Raw genomic sequence first — 24,487 nt, 5'->3', positions numbered from 1 at the left:
TGTGATGTGATGTGATGTGATGTGATGTGATGTGATGTGATGTGATGTGACGTGACCCACGATATGCGATGGAAACTTACCTATTCCCAAATCTCTGTCAAATTGGGGTAACGTACGATCCAAGGGTGGCTTTTTACTTCTGTCTATGGATGGTGCAGGGACTGAAAGCAAATCACAGTCATATAAATGGAAAGTTCCAATCACTGGAAAAGGAGAATAATGGTTTGTAAAGAGATAGAGATTTGTACTTACAGTTGGGTGTTCTGTGGTTTCTGCCTCTACTAGGCTCTTCGTGACTAGATTGAGGAAGGTGAGGAGGCTGTTTAGAAAAGATGCCCTTGTTACAAGGTGGCATTTTGAGGGTGGGGAAGAGGAAGGGAAAGGTTTCATATTTATGTTGAGGTCAAGCCTCAGCAACACTGTTGACACTGGGTTTGTCTCCAAACCATCCTAACTTCTCCCCTCTGTTCCCCCTTCCCCCATCTCAACATCTACCTTTCTTATCTTTTGCTTTTTTTGGAGGGACAATTGGGGTTAAGTGACTTGCCCAAGGTCACATGGCTAGTAAGTGTTAAAGTGTCTGAGGCCAGATTTGAACTCAGGCCCTCCTGACTCCAGGGCCGGTGCTCTATTCCCTGTGCCACCTAGCCACCCCAACAGCTACATTTCAATCTCCTGCAATCTTTCCATCATTTTCAGGGATTCCTACAAGTCAATTGTATACCTCAGTAGGAATTTCAAAGCTGTGTTAACTAGAATTGTACGATTCTAGAACTTTATAGCTTGCAATAAAGGCATTTAAAGTTAACTAGTTCAACTCTTCCTCTTCACAGATGAGAAAAATGAGACCCAGAAAGGGAATGTGACTTTTTCTCCTCCAGATGCATATATACATTTCATACCTTATCTAATTGAAGAGTGAAAGATTTTATCTCCTGCTAAAGCCAGAAAAAGAGAGAGCTGCTTGGAGAATCTAGGGACTTCCCTGGTGTTTTTGAAAGCAGGTCACACAGGCAGCCACACATATTGTCACTTTTTAAGCTAGTCCCATTTATATTTCTTTTAAAGTAAATTTTCCCATTTGTTTTCAATATTGGGAAACTGTAGTTCAGAGGACTTGTGCATTACTCAAGTCTAAGGAGATCTTCAGAACAGAATGAAGATGAAGTCAGTTAAAAGCAGAAACCTACTGTGTTGCTCCGGCCACCAATGGCGGGTAAGGGTCTCTGGGGGGGAACTGGAGGCTGCTGAGGAGTTTTCCCAAGTGGGGGCCTGTCTGAAGAAAACAATGACAAAAAAGTTTTTAGAGGAGACAAGATGAAGCAAAAAAGGCAGTAGATAATATAACAACTCCTGGTAACCATCTCCTTAAAATGAAGCGGAGACACCCTGAAAGCCCAGTGGGGCTCCTTGTCTTCCACATGCAACTTCCCTCCTTATATTTGAATAACTGAAAGGAACCTTAGGGACCTTAGGGATTTGGAGTCTAGCAAGGGGTAGGAACTAGACCTGTGAGCTCCTGGTGGCAGGGAGCTCCTAGTAAGCTTCTCTATCAATGTAGGTTGACATCTTTGCAATTTGTAGTCAGACAACTGTGTAGGGGCACTGAGAGATTAGGGAATTTGCTCAGGGTCACACAACCAGTGTATGCAAGAGGCAGGATTGAAATTCAGATCTTCCTGCCTCCAAGGCCAGAGTTCTATCCATCAGGTCACACTACCTCTTACAAAGCTGAGGAGCCATGAAATGATAGAAGGAGGGGATCGAGAGAAGGAAAGACAAATGAAAGACCTGGATGAGCCACAAATTAGATTAATGGCAAGACTGCCAGATTTACTTTTATGGGGGGCAGAGGGATTAATGAGGCAACTAGAGGGAACTCTTGGTGTAGAAAGTCCCTCTTCCATTGCAGGCTGGCAATCAATCTGTGATTTATCATTTTAGAGAGTTACCTGAAGTACTGAAAGAATAAGTGACTCCTCATCGTTACACAGCTAGTGTGTCTCAGAAATGAAACCAAGTCTTTCTTCTTCCAAAGCTGAGTCTCTACCCACTACCCTCAGTCTACTTTGTCATGGCATCTCTTCTATAATACTTAGGATCCTACTTGAGACTTCTTAATTCTACCTACCAAAGTTGAGGAAAAGCAAAATCTAGGCCCCTTACCTATGTACATGGAGCCTGTAGGAAGCTTGGCGGGAAGGATTGTGTTCTGCATGGTGTCCTCATCATTGGAGGGAGGGGGTTCATAATCATCGTCTTCTGGGTCAGGCTCCACCTCGTCACTGGGGGACTCATAATCTCCATCTGGATCTTCATTCGGGCTTTCATAATCATCCTCTTCCTGATAATGATGGCAATGAATATTTTACATTCTTATACTAAGAACCCACCTATGTGCCTACTATCTTAGCCTCATACAATTTTTATTATAATAACTCACATAGCTTCATGTCACATTGAAATACTATATATAGAAATTTAATTTCATAAAACCATATCAGAAACATGTCTGGAGAGCATGATCTCCATGTGTCAGAGTCACAGAATGTAAGGATGAAAGGGAGACCAAAGAAGCTGGCCAATCTAACCCTGACAGTAACTCAGATATGTAATTGTACAACCCTTCTTTGAAGACTTAATTCCTCCCCAAGACCCCAGAGAACTATGCTGGAATGGTGACATGGATAATGCGTTTAGAACACATCTTGTTCGATTTTCCAAGGATACAAACATTTTCAATTGGAGGAAGAACACAATGGGAAGTGAGGTGGTACAATTGATAGAGTGCTGAATCTCGGGTGAGTTTGAATCCCACCTCAGGGACTTATTTGTTTTGTGAACCTGGACAAGTCACTTAACTTCTCTTAGGCTCAGTGTCCTCATCTGTAAATGGGGGTAATAATGGTCTCACAGGGTTGCTGGGAGGAGCAAATAAGATAACATATGAAAAACACTTTGTAACCCTTAAAGTGCTATATAAATTCTGGCTATTATTATTATTAATAGCAGAGTTGCTGCTGTTATTAATGTCACTATTACCTCCTGAGGCAGCCCATTCCACTTTTGGACAACTTCAGCTTTTAAGATGTTTTTTTTTTTTTACATGGAGCTGAAATATACTTCAGAACACCTCCCAACCACAACTGCTAGTTAATGTCTCTAGAATCAAGTAAAACAAGCCTTATTCCCTCTTGCACATGATAACAATTAAAATGGCTGAAGACAATTATATTCCCTCTCATTCTTCCATTTCTGTTATTAATCAACAAGGATTTATTAAGTGCCTGCTACGGACTGGGCACTGGGCTAATTGCTGGGAATTGCAAAGACAAAAAATGACAATCTTTGCTCTCCTGGAGCTTACTTACTTCCTCTTCATTTCTCAATGTCTTGAAAATCTAGCTTCTGACCTTACCACTCCAATGAAACTGCTCTCTCCTGGGCAGCCATCAACTAATGTCCTTTTTCTTCATCCCATACTCTTTTTTTGTTGTTCTTTTTTAGAGGGGCAGTTGGGGTTAAGTGACTTGCCCAAGGTCACATGGCTAGTAAGTGTTAAGTGCCTGAGGCTGGATTTGAACTCAGGTCCTCCTGACTCCAGAGCCCGTGCTCTATTCACTGCGCCACCTAGCCGCCCCAGTTCCATACTCTTTTTGACCTCTACTAAGCTTTTTATAATGTTCATGATTCTCCCCTCTTTTGGGTCCCAAGACATTGCTCTCTCTTGGTTTTCCTCCAGTTTCTCAGTGTCTTTTGATCTTTTGATTGATCATCATTCATTGGCTATTCCTTTAGCATGGGTATCCCCCATTTCTCTCTCTCTCTCTCTCTCTCTCCTCTCCTTTCTTGGTGATATGATTAGACCCATGAGTTCAATTATTATCTCTATATACATTACTTACAAATTTGTGTATACAGCCTGAATCTCTCTCCCAAACTCCTACTATCCATTGCCAACTGCCTGTTGGATATCTCCAATTGGATGTCACACTAGGACCTCAAATGCAGCATGTTTAAAATGTAATTCACTGTATTCTTCCTTGGACTCACCCTTCCTCCCGAATTCTTTATTTATATAGAGGAAATTATTATCTTTCCAGTCACACAGGTTCACAACCTTAGAAGCCTACTTAATTCCTCCTTTTTTTCATCCCCATGTGAAATTACTTTCCAGGTCTTGTGAATTTTTACCTCCACAACATTTCTCACTTCTATCTCCTTTACATTCACATGACTACTACAATAGTTCACCTCTCATCTGGATTATTCTCCCAAATGGTCTTTCTGCTTCTAATGTCTCCCTTCTTAAATTCATCCTTCATATAGCTGCCAAATTAACATTCCTGAGACATAGGCTTGAATAAGCCAATCCCCTGCTCATGCTCAAAAATCTACAATGGTTCCCTATTATCAGGATAAAGCACAACATCCTAAACCAAGCACTTAATATCTTTCACAATTGGCTCCCACCTACATTTTCAGGAAAATTTCATATTACTCTTCTCATATTCTAGGTACCAGACAAACTGGTCTACCACCTACTGCCCACACTTGATATTTTCCTATCTGCCTGACTTTGATCACACTGTCCCCTCTGCCCTCAATGCATTCTCTCTTTATAACTGCCTGTTAGGATCCCTATCATGTCTACCTCTTGTCAGCTTTATCTGAAATCATAATAGCCTGTACTTGAAAAAATCACGTTACCTCTTTGTGTTCATGATTTCTTCTTTTATGCCATCTCTTTAATAATGTGTAAATACTTCAAGGCTTTCTAATGATGTGGACTACTCTTTCTACCAACACAGACTGAAACCCTTTTGCAGTTTAGTAGATGGCCTTTGACAGTTTCTATGGATGGAATTCCATTACCTTGTGGCCAGGCTATTTATGAATCTTCCTGACTTACTAGGCTGATCCTCAAATAATAGACAATGGGCCATCACTTGGCCCTTACTTGAAAGCTTTCATGCTTGGTAGAATCTGACAGATCATATTGTCTGCTGGAATTGACTGGAGAGCCCAAGGTAGCCTGTTTGCCAAGATAAGGCATCAGAAGAAGAGGTGAGTGGAGGTGTTTTAATCATATAGACTGGAATTTTGTCAGGTGTCGATGACTAACTCACATGCATACAGTCTGAAGACTCCGCTATTACAGATAAGGAGATTCTTATCAGAAGTATAGATGAAAGGCCTACAGATAAGGAAACAGGATCAGAAGCAGGAAATCACATTTGCAGGGTGTGTCAGAGGACCCTGACAGTTCTTCTGATCCCAGGTCCAATACTTTTTCCCCTATATCCTATTGGGCCAAGAAGGTGAAATTATTTTTGTCTTCAATTGTGCTCATGCCTATTGGGTTAGAGGCCTTTCATAATGATCTCCATGAATATATCTTTACAGAAAGAACTGATAAAACCGTCTTTCCTGAAGCAATACAAAAATCAGAGCCATGAATCCAGCAAAGAAAAGTCATACTAGCTATTCCACCTGTGTGCCTTTCACTTAATCACAGAACATCTCCATTAAATGAAAATTAGAATGTTTGTCCAACCTACTTCAAATAATTTTTGTATGTTAGTGTCAAAGGAGACAATGTATGTGACTGGGATGTGAATAGTAGAAAATCCATAAAAAATATAAGGTGTAATAAATAGAAAAGTCATTATTGTTACTTATTTGAATATCATATTCTTTCTCAAAGACCTCAAGTCTCAAAAGCAGGAGATTTTATTTTCTTTTAATAGAGGAGTAATTCTAACAGGCCACCAGTGGACAGAAGATACCATTGGTTGTTAATTGCAGTTGCTAGTGACAAAAAAATCTGCCAACAGTAACTAGGAATACTAATTCTTTAATGAGATAGCCTGTTGTGATGCCTGGCTTTTAGATAATATCAAAAGACAATTTATTTAAGTCAGAAATGGAAGTCATCATCATCATAGTAGTGGTGGTAGTAGTAGTAGTAGTAGTGGTGGTGGTGGTAGTAGTAGTAGTAGTAGTGCTAATATTAGCTGTAGCATGATCATGATGATGTCATGGTGATGATCTCTTTAACTCAGTTCTACAATCATTGGTTATTCATGCACTGCAATTGTATAAAGTATATGAAAATAAATGCACAAATAGTGAGAACACCAGAATGTTTGATATTCACTTGAAAACCATTTTCTATTTAAAAAGTCAAAAATAATGTAAAGAATAATTGATATAAAATATGGTACTTTTCAGGGAGAAAAGTTAAGCCAGTTATGGTTCTGCTTAGCTTTAAATTCATCATCGTTTATTTATATCAAAATTAAGTATGGCTTTCAAATTAAAGAAAGGGGTAAATCACAGCATCACATTAATCATTTGATGTACCTGAATGACATGAAACTATATGGTACCACTGAAAAACACAATAAATCCTAATATCTTTAGGGGCTATACAGAAAGGTAAAAATTACAGAAGGCCTGTGGGTGGTTATGTTCTGTTTTGATGGTTTAAGAAGAAAACAAAAACAGGAGGGACAGGTAACTATATTGTGGAAGAAAAGAAGAGAAGGGGGAGGGAAAGCATTATTATGTAGGAGAGATGCATGAGATGAAGATTATCTAAACATGGAAGAAAGGGAGGGGAGGAATCAGTATTCCATGAATTTTACTTTCATCTGATCTGGATAAAGGATGATTAAACAAATCATTCACACTCATGGATACACACATAGAAAAGACAGGGAAAAGAGTCAGGGAGAAAGGACAGGATAAGATATGTAAGAGAATAATCACAAGAAAAAGAAATTTGATTCTAGAAAGAGGAATTTGAAGGGTTAAGGGGGGATTAAAAGAAAAGGAAGAAAGAACAAAAATGTGGGAGCAGGGGTAGTGTAAGGAAAAGAGAAGAACTGTAATATAGAGAAATGAGCTGTTTCATTTGCTAGTCATTATGTGTTAGGTAAATTCCTTTACTTTTACCACTTTATATTTGTAAAGAGAGGATTGAGAGCAAACAGAAACCAGAATGGAGAGAAGAACATGTCCAACAATTATAACAGTGAATGAGAATGGGACCAACTCAATGATAAAACAGAAGAGAATGGCAGAAGGAATAGAATCTATCAATATGTTGTTTATAAGATCAATACTTGAAATATAAATATTCATACAAAGTTGAAATAACTGTGACTGGAACAAAAATTATTGTGCTTTGGCTAAACTCTAAAAAGCAGAATTAGTCATTATGATTTCAGATACAGTTACTATAAATATAGACATGATAAAAAAGAGATGAGCAGGGAAATTGTTGTTTTTGTTTAGTCATGTACAACTCTTCATGACCCTGTGGACCATACATCCTTGGGGTTTTCTTTCTTCCTTTAAAAGATACTGGAGTGGTTTGCCATTTCCTTTTCTAGTGGACTAAGGCAAACAGAACTTGCCCAGAGTCATACAGCTATAGTAAGTATTTGAGGTTAGATTTGAACTCAGGTCTTCCTAACTATAGGCTTAGCATTCTATCCACTGAGCCATTTAGCTGCCTTGAGCTGGGAGATTACATTATGCTTAAGGGCACCATAGATAATAAATATCAGTTCTTTTATGCATGCCACTAATAACATTACATTTTAAAATTAAAAGAAAAGCTAGTAATATTGAAGGGAGAAATTGAATAGTAAAACTATAATAGTGACAAATCTTAATGTACCTTTTCCAGATCTAAACAAATCTAACAAAAAGATAAATAAGAAAGAAATTATGGACCCAAATAGAACTTACAAAAAATTAGAGATGAGAGATTTCTATTTGATTAATACATAGAAATGAAAAGGAATTTACATATTTCTCAGCTGTACATGCACATTTGCAAAAACTGACCATATATTGAGGCATACAAACCTCCATGAAATGTAGAAAAGTCAGAATATTAATCCCATCATTCAGTTACCATGATACAATAAGAATTATATTCAATAAAGTGTCCTTAAAGAAAGAATTTAATAGTAATTAAAGACTAAATAATATAATTCTGAAGAACTAATGGATAAAAGAACAAATTATAAAGATAAAATTTTTGTCAAAGAAATTTACAGCAATAAGACAGCAATGCAACATAATAAAATGTATGGAATGTAGCTAAAGTAGTTCTTACTAGAAACTTTTTATCTCCAAGTGTTTTCACTAACAAAAAATGAGAATAAATCAAAGAATTGGTCCTGTAACTAAAAAATAAAAGAACAATAAATCAAAAATCCTGAACAACAAAGTAAAATCTTAGAAATTAAAAAAAGAGAGATTAATGAAATTCAGAGTAAAAGAATTAAGTTGATAAAAGTAATGACTGTTTTTTTTAATTAATAAAATACATAAATAACCAGTATGTGGCACAATGAATAGAGCATCAGCCCTGGAGTCAGGAGGACCTGAGTTCAAATCCGGCCTCAGACCCTTGGCACGATTACTAGCCATGTGACTTTGGGCAAGCCACTTAACCCCAATTGCCTTCCAAAAGGCAAAAACAAACAAACAAACAAAAAAACACCATCAGTATGATTTTTAAAGAGAGAAAAACCAAATTATTCATATCGAAAATGAAAAAAAAAAGAATTCCCAGTAATTGAAGAGGAAACGAAGGAAATTATCAGCAATGGTGTTGCTCAGTTACATACTGAGAGCATTGATAACTTGGGGGAAATTGGCAAATCCTGACAAAAATATAACATATCCCAATTCACTAAGGAAGAAATATGCTCTTTAAATTATTCCATTATCAGAAAAAAGAAATTGAACCAGCCATAAATCAAGTCCCAAAGACAAAATCCAGGACAAGATGGACTTACAAGGGATTCTACAAAACATTCAAAGAACAATTAACTCCAATGTCACACAAACTGTCTGTAATACAAAGAAAATACCTTTTAGATTTTTTGATAAAATATTGTCTTGCTACAAAAGAAAATGCTGTAAAAAGTTACTGACCAATATCTCTAATGAAAATCAATGCAAAGCTTTTAAGTAAAATAATAGAAGCAGTCTACCATGACATGTAAGACAAATTATATAGTATGATTAAACTAGTTTTACATCAAATATGCAAAGTTAAGGGGCGGCTAGGTGGTGCACTGAATATAGCATTGGCCCTGGAGTCAGGAAGACCTGAGTTCAAATCCGGCCTCAGATACTTAACACAAAAACTAGCCGTGTGACCTTGGGCAAGTCACTTTAACCCCAATTGCCCTCCAAAAAGCAAGAAAAAAAAAAGAATGCAAAGTTAGATCAACACAAGGAAGGCTGCAGATATAATGAATCATATAAATAATATAAATGAAAATCATATAATTTTATGAATAGATGTTGAAAAGTTTTTTTTAACAGAATTCATCTGCTATTTTATTAAAAACTCTAGAAAATACAAGAACAAATAGAACTTCCCTCAATATAGCAATATCTTTCTAAATTGAAAAGCAAATATTATATATAATAAAAAAGACACCTTTCCAATAAGGCCAGGGATAAAGCAAAGGATCCCATGATATCCACTACTGTTTAACATAGTGTTAAAAATGCTCACTGTAACAATGAGACAGGAAAGAGAATGAGAGGAAATAAACGTAGGCAAAGAAGAAGCATTTTTTTTTTTGCATTTTGCAGATGATATGATTTACTTAAAAAATTCCAGAGTCAACCAAAATGTCACCAACACAAAAGCATAAAGAACTAGAAAGAGAAATTATGGCAAAATTATATGTATATATTCAAGAATACGTCTACCAAGATGCACCCAACAAATACATGAACATAACTGTAAAGCATTTTTTTGTTGGAATAAAGGTACACCAAAATATTTGTAGAATCATTGATTGCTAATGGGTAGGTCAAGACAATATTCAAAAAATAACAATGCTACCTGAATTAATTTGCTTATTCAGTGCTGTATCAAACTATAAAAGGATTACTTTATAGGGCTAGAAAAAAATAATAAGATTAATATGGAGGAACAAAAGGTCAAGAATCTCAAGGATAATAAGGAATGAAAAAAGTACAAGGCAAAGCATCTAGCAGTATCAGATCTCAAACTGTACTACACAATATTAATCATTTCAATACCTTGGTACTGGTTAAAAACTAGAAAGGTGGGACAGATTAGACACACAACATGCAGAGGCAAATACAGTAGCACAGTGTTTAATAAACCTAAAGAAATCAGTGACTAGGATAACGACTCACTATTTGACAAAATTTCTGGGAAAACTGGACAATAGTCTGCAAGAAATTAGGTTTATACAAACTTCTCACATTATATAACAAGATGATCTCTAAATGTATATGTGATCTAATATTAAAAGTCACATCATAATCAAATCAGAGGAACAAGGCAAAAATTACCTTTCAAATCTATGGATTTGAAGAGTTCATAATTAAACAAGGGATAAAAAGTATCACAAAATAAAATGAATAATTTTGATTCTATAAAGTAACATTTTTGCACAAGCAAATCTAATGTAGTTAAAATCAGAGGGGAAAAACGAGGAAAAATCTTTATAGAAAGTTTCTCTACTATGTCTCGTATCTAATATATGTAAAGAACTGATACAACTTTATAAAACTAAGGCATTTATCAACAGAAAAAATGGTCAAAAGATATAGACAAGTAATTTTCAAAGGAAGAAATCCAAACTACCAACAATCCTACGAAAAACATTTTATATCATTAATACATAGAGAAATGAACATTAAAGCAGCTCTGACGTTTCTCCTCACACCCTTCAGACAGGCAAAGATGGTAAAAGAAGAAAATGACAAATGTTGGAGGGCCTGTGGGAAAACAAGCATACTATTGTATTGTTGGTGGAGCTGGGAAATTGATCTAGCTATTCTTGAAAGCAATTTGGAGATATGCCCCAAAGTTATTAAATTGTGCTTTATAGCTTTTAATCCAATTATACTACTGCTTGGAAAATAACCCCAAAAAGAACAAAGGGGAAAAGAATAGTTTTTAAAAAATAATTATAGCAACTCTCTGTTTCAAAAATCTGAAACTAATGGCTGTCCTGATCTTGGGAATGGCTAAACAAATTACAGCATATGAATGTAGTAGAAAATGAGTATGTTATAAGCAGTGATAAATTTGACAGTTTCAGAGGAAACTGGGAAGATCTCTATAATTGGCACCATACAAAAGAAGCAGAACTAGGAGAACAAGTTATGTAACACCAACAACATTGACAAGAAAAATAACTTTGAAAGATTTTATAATTCAGGTCAGTGAAATAGCACAACACGAATCTGAATAATTGGAGTTGAAATTTGCTTCTGATATGCCAAATTGGTGATGAACTGGTAAAACAGACAAACTAACAAAACACTGGGCTATACATTTTCAGGCTGACCAATGAGGGATGTATTTTTGTTTTTTTTAGGCCAGACTATACTTGCTTATATTGAGGCTTTCGCTTTTATTTTGTGTTTTTTTTCTAAATTTAACTTTATTTGGTCCAATGGGGGAGGTAGCGGGAAAGACAGATTACAAATGCATTAAAATAAGTATTTTTTTAAAGAGAAAACACATCGCTCTCTCTGCCTTTGGCCTCTTCCAGTTAGTGGAGTGCCTGTTAGCGCAGGCTGCGGTGTAAAGATGGCTAAGTCTAAGAACCATACCACTCACAACTGATCACGAAAATGGCACAGAAATGGCATCAAGAAACCTGGTCACAGAGATACGAGTCTCTGAAAAGGGTTGACCCCAAGTTTCTGAGAAACATGTGCTTTGCCAAGAAGCACAATAAGAAAGGGCTGAAGAAGATGCAGGCCAACAACACCAAAACCATCAAAGCTTGAGCAGAGGCCATCAAGGCCCTGAGCACCAAGGCCCCCAAAGCCAAGCTCCTCAGGCACAAGATCCCCAAGGCCAGTGCCTGGCGTGCTGGCCACAAGATGGCTACCAAGAGTCCAGGTCCTAGGATCAGCATCAAACATCCAGGCTCCAGGATCACAAAGCTTGACTCTAAGGTTGCCAGAACCACTGAACCCAAGTCTACCAAGCCCACTGACCCCAAGGCTGCCAAGTCTGCCACCAAGGTCAGTAAGTTAGATCCCAAGGCTACCAAATCTGGCCCCAAGGCCACCAAATCTGATGCTAAGGCCACCAAGTCTGACCCCAAGGTCTCCAAGTCTGATTCTAAGGCTGCTAAGCCTGCCGAGTCCAAACCCAAAGATGCTGGGGCTAAAGCTGCTGGTCCCAAGCCTTCAAAATAGATGTTTCAGAACAGAAGGACTTGTTTAAAGCTAAAACTCCTTTTTTTCCCAGTCAGGGTATGATTATTCACTATTTTGTACAAATAAAGAAAATGGTGAGTCATAAAAAAAGAAAACACATTAAATATCTCTTTCATATAATAGTCTTTCCCCAAGGATATCAAAATGCCATTTGGTCTTGATAATTACAAAATTCTTAAATCAAATATAGTAACTGATAAATGCTTATTGACTGAAACTGAAGGCATCAAGCTCAAATCTGAAGGTAATATTGAACTAACAGATGAAGGCAATACCCACAGATATTTTAGTCTCCTCAAGGCAAGATACATCAGGCATAAAGATATCAAAAGATGGCAATGAATGACTTACTGGGATCCTAAGACCAAAGCTGATATGGAAGAACACATTTAAAGCAATTAATACCTACACAATACCAGAATTAATATATGGTTTCAAAATATAAAAATAGATCAAAATAGATTTGGAAAGTAATTGAACAAAAAATAAATAAAATATTCATTTTAAAAAGGCATTTAACACATTAAGTGAGCAATAGAAAGATTAATACTTTCTCACCAAAAAGGAGAAAGGTTGATAGATATTTTTAGAGCACTTGATAAATAAGTAAAACAAATAAACAAAAAACCCTACAGAAACACTTTTGAAATAAGCGTGTATCACCAGTGAGCCATAGAAAAGGTTGATAAAAAGTATGCACCATTGGGTTTGTCTTATATAACTGGAAGTAATTTAACTCCAAACAGAGCCTATGGAATGGCTGAAATCCAGGAATGGAGTCAAAATGCCCTTCATGGGTAACATCTACATGAGCTCAAGCAAAAACACATCAAGAAAGAACAAATTGTTAAGTCATATGGATTTTTTTGTCTGAATGGGCAAGTTTGTGATGGGTGTTGAGGACTAAGATATAGCCACTAGAACTTATAAAGGCTTTATCCTTAAGGATACTTGATAGTGATCAGTGTACATTATGCAACAGGTTATTCTCCAACAGTGAATTCTGCTAAAAGATTTATTTACTTAAAGAGAAACTGAATAAAAAGTCTCTGTTTCAGAGATGCAGTGATCTCTACCTGAACCCAGCACCCAGACTCTCCTTATTTGTATTTACATGTGTTTTATGATACCCAAGTGCTTATACATTTTTGTTTTTTAGTTTCTTTTCAGTCACATCCGACTCTTCATGACCTTATTTGGTGTTTTCTTGGCAAAGATACTGAGTGGTTTGCCATTTCCTTCTCCAGATCATTTTAGAGATGAGGAAATTTAGGCAAGCAGGATTAAGTGCCTTGCCCAGGGTCACACAGCTAGTAAGTGTCTGAGACCAGCTTTGAACTTAGGAAGATGCATCTTACTGACTCCTGGCACAGTACACAATGCATTGCACTACCCAATTGCTCTTCTTAAACACTGGGTAATAGCTACTATACAGGACCCAGATGTTAAACTGACACCTAAAGAAATTAATTTCATATAAAAAGAACTACTCTGACCTGAGTAGGGGCTTCTACCCAGGAGTGCTGGAGCTAGCTGAAATTGGCATCTGAGAGCCAATTATTTTATTTCCACTGTGAGCTTTTACACCTTAGAAATGGGCAAATGCTACAACTCAGGGCTTGGCTTATTGTTTATTGATATTTTAGATTTAAGAAATTGATGGATAAAATGTTATAATAATAAAGATTAAACTTAAAAATATGTCAAGCACATAGGTTTTTAAATCATTTGTTAATCTAATTTGTTAAACATTTGTCAGCACACCACTACTTCTACACAGATAAAATCTATGATGTTGGGAGCTCCCCATCTAGTAGACTTGTCCCACAGGGATGTTAGCGGGGCCCTTTCCTGTTGTAGAAGAATAAGATTCCCCTAATTCGCCTTTTCTATTGCTTTAATAAAAATATTTTTGCTAGATTGTGACTCTTGTTGGCATGGTGTTCTCCATGATCCCCAACTTAGATATTCTAAGGCTTATATCAAGGAAACTATAGAAACTATGTACTCTATCACTGCATGTTTTACAAATTTAGTACTTAACGGACACCCAGCAGGATGTGATCTGGTGCAGTTAATTACAGTTTGAAGTTCACTATTTTTTATAGGCTGACAAATGACAAGTCCCCATAGCTAGCACAGAGAGAACCGTGGCCTAAAGTTTCCCAGATGTCACAATGATCTGTTAAAATTTGAGAACATTTTCATACTTTTTCCATACTGAATGTTCACATTCTCCAAACTATATGGATCAAAAAGCTTTCAAAATATAGAGACCTAGCAGAGGAGATCAGTCATGTGGGAACAGAATTAGCTGCATGTCATCTCTGTTATCCTGTCTACTCTTGGAGAAATATCTAGGAGATTTTCAGTGAATTTACCTTTCACACACACACAGACACACAGACACACACACACACACACACACACTGATACAGGAAACTCCCTATACCAGTGAAATCATAAGTCTAATTTAAAAAAAAAAAGTACTTCTGGTACATACTTCACAGGGTCATTGTGATGAGAAAAGAAGATAGAATATGTCCTTCCTTCCTTCCTCGCTCTCCCTCCCTCTATGTATCTCATCAGTTGCCAGGCCAAATCTTGTCATTTCCATCTTTATAACATGTCTTCAATATGTCCTCTCCTCCAGTCAGCCTAGTTCAGGCTCTAATCACCTCTTATCTGTACTCTTCATCGCCTCTAGTTCATCCTCCACAAGACTTAATGAAGTCATTTTCCTAAAATACAAGTCTAACCCTGTCAGCCCCTCTACTCAGTAAGCTCTGATGGCTCCCTATTACCAATGAAGTCCATCATAAACTCCTCTCCTCTGACATATAACACTCTTGGCCATCTGTCCCCTTGCCTTGTTTCTAGTTTTTCACACATTACTCCCATCCACACTCACTACATCCTAGGCATTGGGGCTCCTTGCTATTTCACACACAACACTCCATCTCCTATCTTTAGCCCTTTGCATTGTCTATCTTCTGTCTTAGGAATGTCCTCTGTCCACACCTTCATTTCTTGATTTTCCTCAAGATTCAACTCAAGCAGCACCTTCTACAGGATGCTTCTCCCAGACTCTCCAGTTGTTAGTGCCTTCCCTGGGCAAGGGAATTTTGTACTTGAATTGTATGTGTCTTATGTAGACCTATGTACATGATATTTCTCATATTAGAATGTAAGCTCCTCGAGGACAGACTTCTTTGCTTTTGGCTTTGTATCCTCAGACCTTGGGTGAGATGTATAAATTCTTCTTGATTGATCAAGACATAAAGTACTTTTGAAACATTAATAAGTGTGAGCTATTACCATTTTTTTTAGTTATCATTTTCTGGGCATCTACGTGGAACATTGGATTGAGCTCCAGGCCTGGAGTCAGGAAGACTCATCTTCCTGAGCTCAAATCTGGCCTTGGACACTTATTAACAGTGTGATCCTGGACAAAACACTTAACCTAATTTGCTTCAGTTTCCTTATCTGTAAAATAAACTGGAAAAGGAAATGGCAAGCCACTTCAGTATCTTTGCCAAGAAAACCACAAATGGAGTCATGAAGAGTCAGACGTGGCTGAAAAACAACTGAACAACAATATCGTTTTTAGGTTCGTGTTGGGTGTTGGGAGGTTCATCTGAGTTAGTGTCATTGTCCCTTTCTGGAGCTGTTTCTTTCCCAACAAGAAAGTACATCATTTAAAAAAAATTTAGAGACTAAAGGCAATAACTAATATAGAACAAGCAAGAAAGCAACATTTCAAAGTGCCTATTTTGTGTAAGGTACTGGGTATTTAATACTCACAAAAGATGACCAACCACCATCATCGAAATCGTGGAACTCTGGAGAAGCAATGAATGTAAATCATTGGCATCAAATAAACATAGCAAGAAAAGTCACTTCTCCCATCTTGCCCTCATCCCATTCCCAACACCTCCAATTTTGCCTCATGCTCCTTAGACACACTTGGAAATTGTTCATAAGTATCTCTAGGGTATCACATTGGGATAGTCAGGTCATATCCTTGCTTCAAGGCTCAATATAGGGGAATGGTAATGTCCTAGAGACAGAAAATTTCTGGAAATTTGGAATCCCCAAGACTTTGGGGGTGGAAGGGTGATAAGGGCTTTTGTGGTACAGTGGAAATAACACTGGATTTGGAACCAAAGGATCCAACTGTGAATCCTAATTCTGGAGTCTTATATGTAGGACCTTGGGTAAATCACTTACCTGAGCTTCAGTTTATTTTTTTGTCAAATGAAAGGGTTGGGCTAGATGATCATTGAGGTCCTTTCCAATGTAGTTATGAGAATTTAGGAAGAAATTGAAATAGATAATCTATTGATTATCTCCACTTTATCTTGTTTAGGTCTTGTTTGTACACAGTTCTTTGCATATTTTCTCTACACTGTGAGTTTCTTGAGAGCCTGGACTATATTTTATCATTCTTTGAATCCCCAATGCTTATCTCTGGCTGACACATAGTAGGTACTTAACAAATACTTGATGACTGATTGACTAAATGTAATAATTTTAGGGACCATTTTCAAAAAAGTGCAAGTCACTTTTTAAGGTTTGAAACATAAAATACATTGTATGTAACTTGATTTGTTCATAAAACTATCAGTTTCAGTATAGGTAAAAATGTGAAGGGACTGAAAGAAAAAAAACAGGAAAACATTTTGGGAAAGAACTTTCTCTCTGTTTACTATTTGAGGAGCAAAACTGAAACCTCTGAAAATAATATTTTTCTTAAAATATTTTCCTGTGCCTTTGTATCCTTAGTATTGTGATGTTTAAAAAGATTGAGAGACATAGTTTCTGGTTAATGAATAACTTTATTAATAATTCTAGCATTTTATTAATAAAATGGTCAGTGACACTATTGAATGCCAAAGACCAGTCATGGAGTTGGGCTCATAGTTTATATGCCCTTGGAAGAGTGGGTGTTCCTGGGGGTGTCAATCAACTCTCATTGATTAACAATTAATGAGAAAATGATTATTATTATAATGAGATGTGGGCTCATTCTAAAGAGGGTTTTGAGGGGTGTATGACTTGGATCGGTCAAAGAGACTTATCACTATACATGTCAAAGAGGGATTCTGCTTCTGCCTCAGACTTGTCTGACCAAACACAACAAACAGGAATTCACCAATTCTCTCAACCTGGCTAGGTAACTTTTCCCCAAGATTTCCTACCAAGGTTGGTTTCTGGATAAGGACATGGAAAACCCTTTAATCCTAATTCAATAATTGATTATTAACAAGAGAATGAAATAATCCTTTCTCTCAGTATATATGAACCTTCTAACTCTTGAAACCTGTCTTTAAATCCTCTTGTATGAAGCCTTCCCTCCCAATTTCATGACCTCCTTTCCTCACTGTCTGTAGAATGTTATATCTATACACATCCTAGCATTTTATCAGTTGCTGTCTTGTAGGTACATATGGCTGTCCTTTGCTTGAGTGGAGATTGCTCTTAGGCAAGGACCACATCTTTTATATCTCTATATTTCCCACTATGCTTACTCAAATGGTTACTAAATCTCTTGTTGATGGATAGTAACTGAGAGTGGTGGCTAAGAGAGATCACTAGAGACAAAAGAGAAACACAGAGAAAGGTAATGCATTGGAGACTGGTTAAACCTAGAAGTGCCGAGGTTGAGGTCTATTTGTCCAACACAAATAGTTACTGCTAAGGATGGGGGAGGAAGTAGACAGGCCCTTGTGAAGAATAATAGAAATTTCACCTAGAGATAATAGGGATGATTTTTCTTATCCGAACAAAGAATCAGGACCAGAGATTTATACAAGCTCACACAGCTAATCACCTATAGTTGTAGAATAGGAGCTAAAATCTAGGTCTACTAACTCATCAGCCAATGTTCTTTCCACAATATTGCACAATAATGTTTAAGTTCAGGGTAATAGGAGGTATTTGAGATCTGAAACTAGATGGAACAAAAGCCTGATTTAGCATTGTGTGGGACTTTTTCAAGGCTTTTCTCCCTGAAATTCTAGGCATGATATTTTCTTCTTCATCATTATCATTTTAGAATGAAAAAGAACTCCATGAATTTTAAGATGTGGAAATTGAAGTCCAAAAAAAAATTAAGTGATTTTCCTGATTCCCTTAGGAACGGGGAGAATGGCTTCCCAGCTTGACATAAACCCACTCCTAATTTCTAGGGGATAAATGAAGCCCAATTAAAAGGTAGATTAAAATTTCACTCTGAGTCCCCATAACTTAAGCTAATAGGAGATTAATTCAGAGGAATTCTCTGAGAGGAAATGGAAGAACAAAAAGATGACACTGGATGCTGGCCTTTCAGTATCTATATCATTTTCCACTTTGTCTCTTGTGGGGAGGTGTCACTTCAGGAAAGAAAACATGGAAGGAAGGATCTAGAAGGGTGAGAGGCCAAATCTTGCATGGCAAACTCACTTTTCTCACCAAACTCTGCACAAATCCTAGGGAAGTAATTTGAAAACTAGACCACTAAGGCTATTTAAATGATACCCATATAAACAACTTGGAACCATAATAACTCAAATAATAATTGCCAGTTAAATCAAATTGTTACCCCAAATCATAAACTATTACCTCTCTCTTCAGGAAATTTTTGTGGATGGGGCCTGAAATGACAAAGACATTGGTATTAACATTCCTATTTTATGAGTAGAAAATCACTGTCTTAAACCCAACTAAGCAAGAATAAAAGGTCTACTAAAAGTTTAGGATATGTCTTCTAGCCACCATTTTTGGTGTTTTTTGGTTAATTTATTTATTTATAGTTTTCAACATTCACTTCTATAAGTTTTAAATTTTCTCCCCTTTCCTACCCTTTCCCCCACAAGATGCCATGCAATCCAATATAAGCCTTCTCTCTCTATATTCATATTAAACATATTTTCACATTAGTCATATTGTATAGAAGAATTAGAATGAATGGGAGTAACCATGATGAAAAAATATAAAACAAAAGAAAAAAAAGAAAACATTCTGCTTCAATTTCAGACTCCATATTTCTTTTTTTGGACGTGGATGCTAGCAATCATTTTTAAAAATGCCAGTCTGATGGTAAGGTGAGCCACAGATTGAGGCAGTCATAGAAAACCCATGAATATCAAGGTAAGAAAGGCACTATCTTCCTCAGTTTATTTGGATCTCTAAATAGTTAAACTAAAAATAATTTTAGTAAAAATATTTTATAAAATATAGAATTAACCCAAATGAAGGAAAGATCAGTGAGAAAAAGAGATCCAGAAACCAATATCAATTAATGTGAAAAAATAAAAAGACACAGAGACACAGTTGCAAAAAAGAAAAAGACTATAGTAATCTATCCAAAATGTTCATTAACAATTTATGCTTAGATGAGGAATGCAAGGGTGAAATAGTATTTCCTCTCTATGATAATAAAGTATCTATCTAAAACCAAGAGTTAGCATTATTTGTTATGGAGAAATACTGGAAACTTTCCTATAAAATCAAGCATAAAGCAAAAATGTCAATTAACATAATTATTCTTTGGCATGACATTAGAAATACTAGCTATACTAGGAATAAGTGAAATTAAGAAATTAAGAGAATCATTAACAAAGAGGAGCACACATATCTCCACTTATATACTTTCCATGTTTTACTTAGAAAACCAAGGAGAATCAAGTACAATACAAATAAACACAAAATTTATTAACAAATGCCTTCAGCATAGCAGCAGTATAGAAATTAAATTGCTTGAAATATCTAGATTCTTCCATACTACATTGTTAAAAAAAAACTTGAGTAATATATAGAAAAAAGAAATATTATTTAAAATTACAAAAATGAATGAAATTTGTGGTGGTTGGCCTACCAAGACACATACAAGACATTTATATACAACTGTATGATTAAAAAAATAAAAATCCAATTAATTGGAGAGGTATTCAATGTTTTTAGCCAGGTATAGTAAAGATGATAATTCTCCCCAAATTAATCTACAGATTGAATGCTATATTAATAAAATACCAATAGTGTACTTTTTAGAATTAAAGGAAACAATGATGTGAATCATAGGGAAGAACAAATATTAAACAAAGTCAAAGGAAATAATGGTGGCAGGTAATAATAGAGTAGAAGGGAGAATGGCATTTCTGCCTTTCACATTATTTTATAAAGCAGTAATTGTCCAAACAATCAAATAGTGGATTGAAAAAATAGGAATATAGTAGCTAGATTAGCTGTGGAAGATTCAGCTACAAATATTCACAGCAGTCTAGAATTCAATAAAATAAGAACCCAAATTGCTAAGGAATAAAATTATTTAAGAAAAGCTGAATAGGGAGTGTGATTAAAATAGTATTTTGATTATCAGCCCATATAATACAGCAAAATAAATTCCAAAGGGATAAACTATGTAAGATTTTAAAAATCAGACCATAAAATTAGAGGATGTCATGTGATAACTTTCATAATTGAAAATAGGGGAATAATTCTTAACTAATAACATTTTGGAGGATAAAAGACAAAAGAATTTCAAGTATATGAAAACAAAACTTTTTGTACAAACAAAATCAGTACAGACAGAATAAAAAAATATACAAATTTTGATGGGGGAGGATATTTGTTAAACCTCTCTGATGCAATTCTGATATCCAAAATCAATAAGGAATGGATACAGATCTATAAGATTAAGAGCCTTTCTTCACTGGCTAAGTAGTCAAGGCTAAGGATGTTAACAGAAAATTTCTGAAACAAAAAATAAAAACTATCATCTTAGTTTTATTGGTCGGCTATAAAACAGAGAACAGAAATCATCATTAGTCAGCTAAAAACTAAAAAATACCAACAGAAATTATTATCATAGTATCATCAGTCAGTAAGAAAAAAGGTGTTCAAAATGGGAATAATGAAAAAAAATGCAAAGGAAAAGTCCCAGGTATCACTTCATAGCCATTAAGTTGTCAAAGATAGTAAAACAAGGATATTTGCAATGTTGGCAAGGTTGGTCGAAAACAGAAACAGTAATTAACTGATGTTAATGTTGGGGATTAGTCGGTTTTTGAAAACAATTTAAAATTGTATAATAAAACTTATGAAAATCTTCATGCCCTGTGACTCATTGATTGTACTACTGGGTTTATGCCTGAGCAAGTTTATTGACAAGAAAAATAGAATTCTCTGGGTAAAAAATATCCCTAGCAACACTATGAATAGTGAATAGTTAATATGTGTCCAACAATTGGAAAGTGACTAAATAAACCATGGCATATGAATATAATAAAATATTTTATTCTACAAGAAAAAGCAAGTATAAAGAATTAGAGGAAACATAGATAGACATAGGAAGTAACACAGAAGGGAAAAAGCAGGTCCAAATAAGCAACTTAGAGATGAACTACAATCATGTAAACGGAGACATTAGGTAACAACCAAGCACAAATGAAATAACAATGGACAATGTTGATAACACCTTGTTATAGTCAAAACTGTCAGCCATCTTTTCCTTTAACAAATGGTGAATTCAAAAGTATACAGTTGTATAGGAGGTAGTTGGGTGGTGCAGCAGATAGAGTGCCAGGCCTGGAGTCAAGAATATTCAACTTTCTGAGTTCAAATCCAACCTCAGACACCTATCCCTGCTTGCCTTAGTTTCCTCATTTGTAAAATGAGCTGGAGGAGGAAATAGCAAACTAATTCAATATTTTTTGCCAAAAAAACTCCAGATGGGGTCAAGGAGGGTTGGATACAATGCAAAAAACTGAACAATAACAGGGTTGTACATGTAATCAGTTACAATTGCTGCTTTATGTTGTTTTGCTGAACTGGTTGAAGGGGTGTTTCTTTATGATGCATATGTGTATGTTTCTGTTCATTTATTTTGTTAAAGAAAAGTTATCAATTTAAGAAACAAAAAAATAATTGTTATACAACTCACTTCCTTGCAAACAAACTTCTTCTTTCTTCATTCTTATTGATTTCTTGACTTAACTTGCTTAAAATTCTGTAAAATAAAAAAATACACAAAAACATAAAAATTGTAAAGCCAAGGTTTATAGGCCACCCCATCACTCAATCTGAGTAACTAGTTTTAGACAGTACAAAACATAAGTTGCCAAGTCGATTGAGTTCAGACCTTACCTGGCATTCACAACACTCATAGTCCATTCCTATGCTATCTCTCCAGCCTTAGAGAATGAGAGCACTAACAGACACACTAACAGGTCATCAAATCCAGCCCCCTCATTTTGTAAGAACTGAGGTCCAAGAAAGTAAAATGATTTGCTCCAGATCATGTGGGGAAAGAGTAGCAAATCCAAGAGAGACTCCCAAGTGGTCTGGCCCCTGGGGAATGCTTTCTCTACTGTCTCGTATATGCTTTCTGCTCTCTGCCAGCAGTGATCCATTCTTGTTGAGCCTATTTCTTCCCTTTGCCCCCTAAATTTGCCATAATAACTCCTACTATAATGGAGATCTAGTACATGTGCCTCTAATGGCATCTTCCCATCTGGAGATACAAGGGACCCTTGTTTCTGCTTCTGGGAGAATCATTATGATGTACCCTGGAGCATACATGGATATTTTGTCATTGTTTCTGGTCAGCTGCCGACATGGTGAAAAGGTGGCTCTTTGGCTGAAAAGGGATTCAAAAATGACTGTCAACTTCAACCGCTTCCTCTTAACCTCAATTCTCTTGAGGGATCATGAGGGGTGAGGGGCGAGGAGAGTGGAGACTGGTGTTTCAAAGATCCAGAGGACACTTCAGCTTCCTGGTTTTCTGGTTTGAATTAACAGGGAACAAAACATCAATGTCCCTAAGGGGTGAAGGAAATGGAATGCTATCCTTCCGTGCCTTGGCATTCCAGAGCCCAGGTTTGTAGCCAGTGGCATATCAATGCCCTGAGTATCAAAGAGTAACTTTTAGGACTCCATCTTAGTGGTACATGGGATGAGGACTCATTCAGCATCAAAGTCATCTTTGATTATGAATTGGGTGGGATCTATGCTATGCAGGAACTGAGTTAAAAGAAGCCTACTCTTCCCAGAAACTAAGGTGCTATAAAAGAGAGTATGCCCATAAAGGTATCAGGGAAAATATTTGTATTTTGTTTTTGCTGTATCTTCTCAGTAAATATCCTTTTGCAAAAGCTAATTTATTTTAAGTGGTTAAATGGAACTGAGTATATTAGTCATTAACCCCAAATATTGAGAGAACACAGCTGATTGGGACTCAAGCCAATAATAGTAGAGATACCTCAACCACTCAGGGTTACCCACCCTGGAGCTTTGGGGGGAAGAAGTGTCAGTTTGACTCTTGGAAAGGGAGCCAGCATGTCCGAGATACACTACTTCTATATTTTGCTCATCCAAAAAAACCCCAAACAAAAAAATCCCCAAACAAACAAATCCCCAAACAAAATCTCTGGCATCTTGGACTGGAATAATCACTCTACTTTTTGCCTAGCCAAATCCTAACCCTCTTTTTTATAACAATCACCACCACAACCACCCTACCACCCAGCAACTTCCATTTATATAATGCCCAAGCCTAATATGTAGGCATCATATAGAGATGGGGGATTTCAGTTATTTGTACATGAATGAAAGAATGCATGAATTAAAAAGCATTTATTAAGTACTTATTATTTGCCAAGTACTGGACTAAGAACTACAGATACAAATACAAGCAAAGGTGCAGAAATAGAAAGAAACTCAGTACTATAAGTTTTGGTGAACCTATCTTCAAATAAAGTGACTTCCAAGGCCAAGGAAACAGAGCTCTGGGGATGGTAGTTGATCTCTCTTCTTATTGGCAACAATAAGATGAATAAGAATTATTCTATTTTAAATGAAGCCTCCATCATTTTAGAGATTACCTACCAACATAGGGATTTTTGATAAGATTAACCACAAAGAAATGTGTTTTCCCACAGGATCAAACCTGATCTTCCGTGAATCCTGTCACTTTAAGGTTTTCACATTTTCTTCTATTTCTTTTCTGACACACACAAATTGTTGCTGTTTTAACTGTGTACTCTAAGTGAGCCAAAATAGCTATAAAAATCCAATCTGTACTCAAGTTAATATTGCTAGTATGCTGAGCATGGTTCCTAACTGTGCTTTATGTATATATATATATATATATATTTTTTTTTAAAGCAATTGGGGTTAATCAACTTGCTCAAGGTTACACAGCCAGTTATTTCTGGGTGTGGTGCTAAGTATCTGAGCCCGGATTTGA

The 24,487-nt window shown here is 36.2% G+C and overlaps 1 protein-coding gene across 1 annotated transcript in view; it reads right to left on the bottom strand.

The window, feature by feature from the left end:
* The window catches only part of LCP2 (lymphocyte cytosolic protein 2), a 78,916-nt gene that overhangs the window by 22,198 nt on the left and 32,231 nt on the right, over positions 1-24,487 (bottom strand). Inside the window, exons 4-10 of the mRNA XM_069102388.1 lie at positions 22,184-22,249; positions 18,865-18,896; positions 16,063-16,100; positions 2,167-2,344; positions 1,191-1,276; positions 253-319; positions 81-161 (exon numbers count right to left, since the gene is read on the bottom strand). Of these exons, the coding sequence (XP_068958489.1) occupies positions 81-161; positions 253-319; positions 1,191-1,276; positions 2,167-2,344; positions 16,063-16,100; positions 18,865-18,896; positions 22,184-22,249 (548 nt within the window). The remainder of the gene's footprint in view (positions 1-80; positions 162-252; positions 320-1,190; positions 1,277-2,166; positions 2,345-16,062; positions 16,101-18,864; positions 18,897-22,183; positions 22,250-24,487) is intronic.

Source organism: Petaurus breviceps, unplaced genomic scaffold (assembly GCF_028583685.1).
Source record: "Petaurus breviceps papuanus isolate PSGF00001 unplaced genomic scaffold, PetGlider_PUasm1.0 551, whole genome shotgun sequence".
Classification (NCBI taxonomy): Eukaryota; Metazoa; Chordata; class Mammalia; order Diprotodontia; family Petauridae; genus Petaurus; species Petaurus breviceps.
This window is presented reverse-complemented; position numbering and strand designations above follow the sequence as displayed.